Consider the following 10,987-nt stretch of genomic DNA (forward strand, 5'->3'; position numbering starts at 1 on the left):
CGATTTAAAATTATATCAATATTAACTAACATTTCCAGGGTGGCTCCCCCCACGCTCAAATTAAACAGTGCAGACTAGGGCCTGGTACAGTGAATCACATTTGGTTTTCTGGAAAACAAAACTTTACTATAAACAATTAAAAGGCAATTTTCTTCCTCCACAACACACAGACATTAAATGGAAGGTTTTTAAAATATCCACTACCTATAAGAAAAGTACTTTTAAATGGCTAAAAGGAATCAAAATACCAAAGTTTAGTATGCTAAGATATAAACAACCAAGAAAAGATCATTGGTGCTGAATATTGAACATGAATAGCCCAAAATAAGTTCCGAAGTTTTGTCTACCTTTACAAATTAAAAAAGGTGTCCTTTCCACAGTTTGGGGATATGTGCTGTAAATCCCCCCAACAAGTGTATGAGTAAGGTTTAAAAATGTTGCCAATAGTAAGTTCTTCGGTACCTAAAATTAACCAGAGGACAGCAATATTAATGGTGGCAATGGTGCAGCAATTCTCAAAACGTAGTTACGATCCAACACGAGTTGTGGTGGTTCTTTTATCTGAGAAAAAGCTTTTCAGAAGAAATACCTGCCCTATGCTAACCACCAGAAGAATGAGGGCTTCTCCTACTGACCAATAGGCCACTCTCGTATTTAGATCTTCTGCTCGGCTTCGGCCTTGGGCTTCTCTCAAGCGGAAATGAGTCTGATAGTCGATGACAGACTTTAGAGCTTCATGAATTGAAACACAGGCAGATTCCATCTAAAGAGAGATAGGTGCAGTTAGTAGGTGGGACACTTTTTGCCCTATCCATCTAATATATTCATCTTCCAGTTAGATCTCAATTCCTCATCTGATCTAACACACCACTGAACTGGCACTCACTCACTCACCCGCTCATTTACGCCACTGGTTCCGGCAATGCAACCGGCCCTTCCCTTCATCCCCACTAGGACAACTGGTGAGGCCAGAGATTTGGTGAGGCAGCGGCTTGCCCCAAATTGGAAAGTCACAGCGGTGGTACCTGCCATGTGCTAGACAGAATGCTAAGCTGACAGCAGCAGAAATACTTATCAGTGACAGTGGGTGGTTACAGAGTTTCAAGTTCAGGCTCCCCCAGGAGGATGAATTAGGAGGCAGAGAATGGCAGGGCAGAAAATTTGATCAATAATGAGTACAAAGTCCAAATAGATACAAAAATAAACCAAGCACCAGACAAAGTTAACCATCTTAAAAGCAGTTGAGTCTGAAAGTGATAGGTCAGGGCGTCAGTGTCTTCTTTAATTTATCAATTTGCTGAACATGTGTCCTCCCTCCTGCCAGTCAACCAACACATACATTCTCAGTGGGAGGAAGTTTCAGTTTCACTGTGTAATCCATTTGCCAGCCTTCATCTGATGACACCTTACCTTTCTATACATTCATCACACTATCTGCTTTGAGAAAGGGTAAGTGTCTAAATTTTTTGTACAGCAGAGTTTAATATTTTTCTACTGCTGAAAACTTAATCCTAGTGATGAAATACCTGCGTTATTATTATACTTATTCTACATCACAAACCATGTATTAAGAATGTTACAAACAATCTGAGGGTTTTCTCACCCTTATCGCTAAGGAAGGAACTGTTGATATATACTGTGCACAGCCACACAAAGGAAAAATGTCTTTATGATAATAGGACAGTGATAAGGGCCATGGAGTATGGGAAGCAGAGGGAGGAAGATGGCGAACATTACTACTTTCCTGTATTCTGGAAAATTCTCCAATAAATGAAGTTTATCTTAGCAACCTTCCCATTTTCCTTTCTGCTCCTCTCTCTCCTTTAGACCCCAAAACTGTCAAGCTAACTCAGTCACTAGAATACCCCCATGTCACAAAGTTATTTGGGCTCCTCTCTACTACAGTGTTTACGACTTGTATAACTTCTTCCCTCCTTTCACTAATAAATCCACAGAATCTCTCAAAAGATTCTGGGATTTCTTTTTTCTGGTCTTACTTTTTGTGAAGGAATAGAGAACTAGAAAAGAATTCAAACATTTAATAAAGTTTTTGCCAAAGTAAGATGAAAGAAATCACTTATAAAAATATTCCATTAAAGGTGCTTCTACAAAGTACGAGAAATTACGTGGTCCACGAAGTACGAGAAATTACGTGGTCCACAAACTGCATGTACCTGTTAGATGGACACTCAAACGTTTTTCCTGTTCCTGTTTTGTCGAGGGCCCTAAGAATCAAAGATTAGCAAAACGGTGCTAAAATGAAAAATCACATGTTCTGATCTGTGGTAGGAGGCTCCGGAGGCGCTTCTAGACTCTCTCTCCTTCTCAGGCGTTCTCAAAGCGGGACGGAGGCTAATCCTGGGAAGCGTGCACAAAAGCGAGGATCTGACACAAATTCAGAATGTTTAAGGATTCCTGGAAGTCTGACACGGAGTAAGGGTTAAGAAGCGCTGGATGAAAGAACATCACAGAAATAAAGGGACTAACTGCACGGATTCATATAATTTTTGAGAGGTTTCCCTTTTTTCCCTACCTCTTCTAATAAGGAGAAGTGTTCAGATTTAAGTCCATGTTCAAAAAGTTCATATTCCAAAGAACGTGGTACAGTGAGCCCCCAGGTCAATCATTAACATGTGGCTAATCTTGCTTCACCAATATGTACGTATTCCTCACCTATTTTTCTCCCCACTCCAATTAATTTGAGGCAAATCCCCTAGCTGTTATCATTTTAACTATACTTTTATACTTTATATTCATTTCTGCAAGGCAACACTACACTAAAAGCTACAACCCTGGTAACATTAGCACACGTAAAACAATTGAAAAATAGTTCCTTAGAGTTTTCAATATAAACTCGGTATTCAAATTTCCCTAAATATCTCGAAAGTTGTTTCCAAATCAGAATCCAAACAGCTTCGACCCCAATCGTCTGGCTGATGTGTCCTTCAAGGGTTCTTCAATCTGTTGGTTCTCTTCCTGTCTTCCCTTCCCACTTGAAGAAACTGGGTTCTCTGTCCTGCAGCATTTCCAACTTCCTTCTAACTTCCAATGTTGTGCACTTCATTAACACATATTATCAGAAGACACACAATGCCCAGTTACCTCTTCATCTGGAAATGGCCATTAGATTTGGTGCTATCAGTGTGATCTAGCCATGGTACAATTCCCCCCCAGTTTTCCACCTAGTGGCTTTAGCAGTGACTGGTAACACTGTCTACTCCAGATCCATCATTTTACTAATAGGTGAAAAATGGTGATTTACTACAACTCGGTAACTTATTCTGCATTTACCAGCTGGTACATTTTTCTATTCTAAGATGTGAACAACTGCGTTGTGAGTGTCACCAACCGTAGGAGGTATGAGGGACTCATTAGCTTTTCAAAAGTAGAAAAATAAGATTAAGATAAAAAATGTGATACAAATAAAGGAGATTAACAGCTATTAACTGCTTTATTACCACTCACGTGTTATATTTATCTATCTGGCTTGTAGAGCAAGCTACCTTATACAAATTAGAATTCATGAAGCTTATGTTACAAACAAGGGCCCCAGAGAAAAACCTTTTTACAAAGCAAAGCGCCATTCACACGGCATGGTAAAATAAGAGAACACTTCTAAAAGTAAGAGTGTATGAATGCATCCTGTTAATGCTCACAGTAGGACTACGAGTTAAGGCTCCTGTACGTTATTATTGAGGAGAGGAGGGCACTTGTTGGCACGAGCACTGGGTGTTGTATATAAGTGAGGAATCACGGGAATCTACCCCAAAAACCAAGAGCACTCTTTACACACTGTATGTTAGCCAATTTCACAATAAATTATACTAAAAAATAAAGATAAAATAAATATACATTAAAAATAAATAAACATTTTAAAAAATTTAAAAAATAATAAGTAACAAATAAAAACGGCTTCTGTCACCACATGACTTTGGCCAACAACCTAACTAGAACCTGGGAACAATGAAATACCACTTTAAGGGCTTAACAAGTAGAATTAACAAATAATTCCTTCGGATACCTAATTGAGTACCTTTTAGATAAGATCTAAGCTCACATTCTGTTTAAGCTGGAACGAAAATGGCCCTTCTCACCACCTGAGCCGCATCTGTTCACAGACTTTAAATCTCTTTCCTTCTCTTTCTCTTGTTAAGCTCTTCTTCAACATAAAGTCCAACCTGCCTTCCTTAACTATTTTTGTTAGATGGCTTACCACTGACCTTTAATATTTTGCCCTAAGTTCTAGCAAACATTCTAAGAGCAGCCTGAATGAACACTAAACACTGGGAGAACACTACCAGGTGGCATATTGATTATAGATTAACGAAGGCATCATTTTGTTTCCAGTTATACCAACCTGCCGGGTTATGGAAGCCATATTCCTCATGAACCACAAAAAATGCTTCTGAATGCTGGAGCACTGTCCAGTCTTCCTAAATTTCCTTTCCCACTGAAGGGATCCTGCTCCTTACACTTCAAAGTTCATAAAATCCTTTCACAGTGGTCTCCACCAAAAATGTCTGAAGTTCTCTGAAATGTCTAATCTACTATAAGAATTAAGATGGATCTGAAAGACTGTGTGAAAGTCTCAAACTCTGTGTTCATCAGTGGGTGAATGCGTGTGAAATTATGCTTTCCCTCCGTCTCAACACACCATTCTGTTGCTTTTCATTTACCTGGGTAAGGGCACTGACTCGGTTCTCACTAGGAAACAAAGGCGGGTCTTCTCCAACTTGAAAATCAAAATACACGGTTTTGTGTGTGAACGTGGAAAATTCATTGCTGAAACAAAACTTGTATGTCCCGTTTTTGGAGGCGGTGAAGGTAAAACTATCATACTGTTTCTTCATCTCTTTGTATAACACGTTACCATCAGGATCTTCTAATCGACAGTCTACATCATAGTGTCCACCAGTAATCACCTATGAAGACAGAGAAAAAGGGAAGAAAGATATCACTGCAACTCACAAGTCTGACAAAGCAACCAGACTTCCTGTTAAAAGGATAAGACTCCTGGCAGTGGACTTTTACTATCAAGGGCAATTTCACATTTTTTAATTTCCAGCAGTGGATGGAATTTGGGAGGCAGATTTCAGTTCAACCAAAGCTTTACAGACAGACACTGGACAAATTTCCCCATGATGGGACAGAGAAACTACCTAACCAGCCAAATAACCATTCTAATTAATGCAGGTCTCTTAAATCACTTGAATCTCCCAACAAACCTACAAGAGAGGGTTTCTGCCCTCCATTTGACAAACTGAGAAACTGAGTTAAGATAAGCAACCTACCCAAGATTGCTCATCTAGTAAAAGGCAGAGACAGAATCTGAACCCCAAAGTCACACTCTTGACCCTTAAGCTCACTGCCATGTAGTATTTTCCTTCCCTAAATTTTCTCCCCTCATTTCCTATGTGCACCATCCAAGCACACACACGGATAGCGTAGTGCAGGAGGAAAGCAGACCAGTCCTTAGCGTAACACCCCAAGCATATATCTATTATAGAACTTAAATTCACTTTAATGCCAAATTTAGGTTTGTTTCTTAAGTGCTTCTCTACGTCGGTTATATGGAATTTGATACACCTTTTGTTTTGAACAGCATTATGGACTGAACAGACCCGTGGGCTATTGATTCTAACAGTATAGCCTCATTTTACATATTTGTTTCCCAGAGAAATATCAATGATTAAACTATCCTGTTTATACACTTGTGATTAAAGCAAAAACAAAACAAAAGCAAACAAATCTTTTGCTTATCTGGAAGCCTATATTAAAGGGCAAGCATATTTGAAAGGAAAGCCAGGGGGGTAAATGAAAAGTTCTGAAGAGGACTTTGGAGTTATTTTCAAGGGCTTGTGCTTCATCAGTTACAATTTAAAGGCCCATTTGGGTCGTACAAATGAAGGGGAGGGAGGTTCTTCCTGAGGTAAGTAGACAAGCATAATGAGAGAGGAAAAGGAGAAAAGGATTAAAGAGGAGAAAGGCCTCCTTAGAGGACAAAGAATTAAGTAGGAAGAAAGAGGGAGGGGGGATATAAGAAACAAAGGGTGCAGGCTGAAAGAATGGGAAAGAAGTGAGGAAGAAGAGACGCAGGTTTGAGCGTTCCCAACCCCCATGAGAGCAGGTGGCACAAGCCTGTACTTTCAAGTGTGAACGCTCCCGGTGAGCACGATGTTGCCATTCGAGATCTGCAGAACAGAGATCAAACCTCGCACTTCAAAGAAGGATCAGCTGCTAATGTGACCTTTTGTCACTTAGAAAATACGATGAATAACTGAACTATGTTACAAGATCACTTTAACAAATAAATGAAATATAACTATGTACTGAGGAAACTGCTAAGGAAACTGTTAATATGTAAATATTAACATACAGGTACGATGTTTCGACTTAAAAAGTGTCTTATCAACTGGGCATTTACTGCCTCTCCAATGTCAACATCTTTTCCTCCAGGTGAAAGTCATGACTTCATTTTTATGTACCTGATTATTCGTACTTGGCCGTTGTGCTGTGAATGGTCAAATACAACAAAACTGAACAGGACCAGAACAGATCACCATGCCACTCTTCCTCCAGCAAACTTCCAAACAAATCATCTTATTTCAAATAAAAAATACCCCTTTAGAATCTGTCCGGTCACGTAATGTAGAAACTGGGAATCATCCCAAACGAAGTCTCCCTACTTGTCCGGTTAGTCACACAAATTTCTTGACGTTGCTGCCTCCCTCAAATTCATCCGGCCTCTTCCACTCCTAATCCAGAGTCTAGACAGGACTGAAGCCACAACGTCCTAAAAGGTCTTCCCGTAACCCAATCTCTCTTCCCTCGAAACCCAGGGGTTCTCAGTCCCAGTTGGTTTAGGGACGGATAATTGTTTGTGGCAGGGGGTTGCGTTGCCCCGGGCACCGCGGCATGTTTACAACCATCTCTGGTTTCCGTTCACCAGATGCCAGTAGAGTCGCCCCTCCCACGTCTCCTGGCCTCCCCATCACCCGTTCGCTTAAAACCTTGTGATAAATTCAGAAAAATCCCAACCTGTTAACAGTGCCATACCACTCCTCTGTGTCTCCTCAAGGTGGCCTCAACAACCCGTTCTCTGTGTTCCAAAAATAGCAGACTGCCAGAAGTTCTCTGAACAGATCTTTGTTTTACATCTGCTCAAACAGTGGTGAGCTAAACAGGTCCTGTTTGCTCACCAATCACAGGACCCAAAACGACGATACTTACAGATCTACGGCTTATTACAGGGAAACAACATAATATAAAACATCACAGTCAAAGTGTCCACCAGAAGGGGGTCGGGGAGGTGAGGCATGGGCTCCTTTGTCCTCCCTCTGTGAGGACTGTAGCCAAACAAAGACTCTCGACTAGGAACCACACAAGTGTGCAAGGAACACCTTGCAACCAGTGAGTCCCAAGAAGAGGCCTGTCACTGGTCACACAGGCACATCCCTGCTATATTACCAGTCTCAACAGCACAGCCTTTTGGGGGGCTGGGGGATATCTCACCAAGATCAGGCACAAATCATCAATCTCACTATTACCAACAAACAATGCTGACAAACTGGGACAAATCACCCCTGAAGCCCTTGGACCCACAGTTACAAAGCAACACTATTACTCACTGTACTTCAGTGTGGGCTCAAGCTAATTTCAGGAACTGAGTCTCACAAACACAATCTACCTGCCTAGGATGTCCTCTCCCCTATGCCATCTTGTAGAGTAGCTCCTCTTTCTCCTAGACACAATTCAAACATCAGCCCCTCGGTGACATTTCCCTGGATGAGCCCTCTCCTTCTGCCCAGCACTGTACCTAGTGTGTACCTTCACTGTTGCATTTAACACTGCATGACTGCATGTATCCATGTAAGCTCCCTGAGGTCAAGGTCAGTCTCACTGACCTTTGGGAGGTAGTGTATAGGAGTTAAGGACTTAACCTGGAACTGCATACTCATTCTGCCACGTGCTACGTTTTGCGACCTTGGGCTTAAAGCTTTCAAAGCCTTAGCTTCCTAAGCAAGGAAGAAGTAAGAACTCTACCCATTTCCTATGGAGGTGTCCTGAGAATTAAGTAACACGCCTGAAATGCTTGGCGTGCTGTCTGCTACCTAACAGACGTAACAGCCCATAACAGTAGTGGTGGTATTCTCGGCACCAAGCACGGTGTCTGACGCTGATACCTGAAATACACAGACATTTTTATATTACGGTTCCTGCTATCTTCTTTTCAGTCCCCTCGTTCTAACCCATAAGGTTAAACAAACCAAAGGGTGATCCTTAGCCTCCCTTCCCTTACTCGCGGTAGCCAAAACATCATCAAGTCCTGTTGATTTCACCTACTGGCTTCTCTCCAATCCTTTCACTTGTCTCCTCCTCTACAGCTACCACCCTTGAAGCCTGGACCACTATAATAGTCTCCTACAGCCATCTCTCCAACACCCTAATACTTTCTCTACCTGCACAAGTGAACATACAGTTACCAAAACTGCGTGAATCATATCACTGCACTGCTCACAACGCTCTGATGGCTTTCCCATACTCTGAGGAAAAACTAAAATCCTTAACTAGGCCAGCAAGGCACATGGTCTCACCCCTGACCTCTCTTCCTCTGGCTCCTTATTCCCAAGTACATTGGATCTCATGATAGACCTCAAATTCCCAGCCACTCTTAACACTTTTGCAAAGGCTATTCTATTCCCTCACCACTCCCCTTACCAAAGTATGTACAACTAATCCCTTACAGTTCAGCCTAAAATCACTTCCTAAAGGAAGCTCTCATAGATCCCAAACATTAGACCGTTTATCCTCTATTTTCTGCCTTTTTAAAAAAAATTATTTCTTTATTTTGAGAGCGGAAGCAGGAGAGAAGCAGAAAGAGTGAGACACAGAATCCACAGCAGGCCCTGCACTGTCAGTGAGGAGCCTGATAAGGGGGCTTGAACTCACGAACCGTAAGATCACGACTGGAGCCGAGATCAAGAGTCAGACAGACACTCAACCGACTGAGACACCCAGATTTTCTGCTCTTAAGGTAGTTTTGATGAATGAGCAGGTACTAATTAAGAAAAGGGTTGGATGCAGAAGGAATCGAGAATGATGGTGGCGAAGCAATCTATTTGCACCACTTCCTATCACCAGCACCTAGCACTCAACAGCTGCTCAAATAAGTTAAATGAGTCTACCAACAAAACAGAAATGAAGACTGTTGGGTGCCTGGGTAGCTCAGTTGATTAAGGTCCGACCCTTGATTTCTGCTCAGGTCATGATTTCATGGCTGGTGGGACTGAGCCCCACGTCGGGCTCTGTGCTGACCACATGGAGCCTGCTTGGGAGTCTCTCTCTCTGCCCCTCCTCCCACACATCTGCTTTCTCCTCCTCTTTCTGTCAAAATAAATAAATAAAGTAAAAAAAAAAAAAAAGAAATAAAGATTGTTGTAGCAAACTTAAGAAAGTACATTCTGTTAAATAAAGTTTCTTTCCTATTAAAATCCCAAAGATGAAAAGGGTCCTCTCATTTATCACAGCTATTCGTTCAATGCCTTTGGCAGATGGTCTTCTAGCCTCGAAAGGAGCTCTTCCTGTGACAGGGACAGCATTAACCAAAAGTCCTAACATCAATGGAAAAACTGAAAAACAACGGAATTAGATACTGGCAGGACTTCAAAACTGATTCAAGTGGAGGTGTCAATCAGAGAGCAGGGGACCGGTCACCGAGCACTATACAACAGGAAGAAGTTCTTTTTAAAAGAAGTGCTTTAAGGGGGAAAGTTCAATAGGCCTTAAAACGAAGAACATTTTGGAGCATAGAAGGAAAAGTCACAGGAACCATTTCTGGAACTCCTGGATCTTCATATTTCGTCTAAAATGGCTCTCGCCCAAGATGTATAACAGGAAAGGCAAATGCCCCGCATCAGCTACCTAGAGGTGATTCTTGACTCAGCCCAAGAGTGGAGAAACCCAGACAGGAACGAGTCACCAAGCAGGATGCAGCCCCGACCCTGGAACCGTGAGCTGGGGCCCCTGGACTTTCAGAGCTCGTCGTACCTGGAACTCGAGGGTGCACTTGGTGCCCTGCGTGATGTCCTCGTAGAAACACTGCTTGGCATTGTCCGGCAGCTCGAAGGTGATCTCGGAGGCGCCGCCGGGCCCCGGCACCAGCAGCAGCAGCGCGAGCAGCCTGCAGCTCCAACGGCCCGCGGCGGCCGCCCAGCGCTGCGCGGACCCCGGCCCCGGCATCCCGAGGCGACGGAGGCGGCCTCAACCGAGCTGCGGGGAGACTCGGGGTCACGTCTGCGCGGACTCACCACGAGCGGCAGGCCTCAGTCCGGGCCGCCCGCGAAGACGCACGGGAGTCGCTCCGGGCCACGGAGAGATTCGCGATGAGCGACGAGCCGCTGGGAGCGAGGGAAGGGCGCGAGAGACCGGGGTCTGGGGCCGGGAACGACCTACAGAGCAGAGATAAAGCCGGCACAGCACTGGCGGAAAAGGCCTGAGATGGCCGGAAGTGGGGCTAGCGCCTGGCAAAAGGGGGCGGGGCCTGAGGCACCTGCTCCAGCAACCCGGATGTGCTCGGCCCGGGCAGTGGGGAGAGGCCTTGGAGTGTGTACGTGGAAGCTCGCGAGACGTCTGCGTGGTCTCCGTCGGCGCCAGAGGCGAGGGGCGGGGCCAGCGTAATGAGCGTGGCAGGGCGGGCCCAGAAAAAAGGGTGTGTCCAGCCGGTGTCTAGATAGGGCTTGTGGCCGGCTGGTACAGCTCAGCGAGCATAAACTACAGTTTTTCTTGTTCCTGTGAGAACTGATCGCTGGGGGTGGGGGTGTCTCCGAAGGAGTTATGAGGAGCTCATTTTACCCTACGGGGCTAATAACTGGTAGTAGAGCACTTTGCAACTTGCTGAGAGTTTTCTCATAAATAATAACAAATATTTGGGGGAAGCAGTTTAGCCAGGAGCTTGAATACTGGGACCACTCCCTACAGGACTTTTAAT

The 10,987-nt window shown here is 43.7% G+C and overlaps 1 protein-coding gene across 1 annotated transcript in view; it reads right to left on the bottom strand.

The window, feature by feature from the left end:
• LOC102952824 overlaps positions 1–10,621 on the bottom strand; it is a 44,320-nt gene extending 33,699 nt beyond the window's left edge. The window contains exons 1-3 of the mRNA XM_042956227.1: positions 10,048–10,621; positions 4,677–4,922; positions 531–763 (exon numbers count right to left, since the gene is read on the bottom strand). Coding sequence (XP_042812161.1) covers positions 531–763; positions 4,677–4,922; positions 10,048–10,239 — 671 coding nt within the window. The 5' untranslated portion in view covers positions 10,240–10,621. The remainder of the gene's footprint in view (positions 1–530; positions 764–4,676; positions 4,923–10,047) is intronic.
• Between the last annotated feature and the right edge of the window lie 366 nt (positions 10,622–10,987).

The sequence above is a fragment of the Panthera tigris genome, chromosome A1 (assembly GCF_018350195.1).
Source record: "Panthera tigris isolate Pti1 chromosome A1, P.tigris_Pti1_mat1.1, whole genome shotgun sequence".
Lineage (NCBI taxonomy): Eukaryota > Metazoa > Chordata > Mammalia > Carnivora > Felidae > Panthera > Panthera tigris.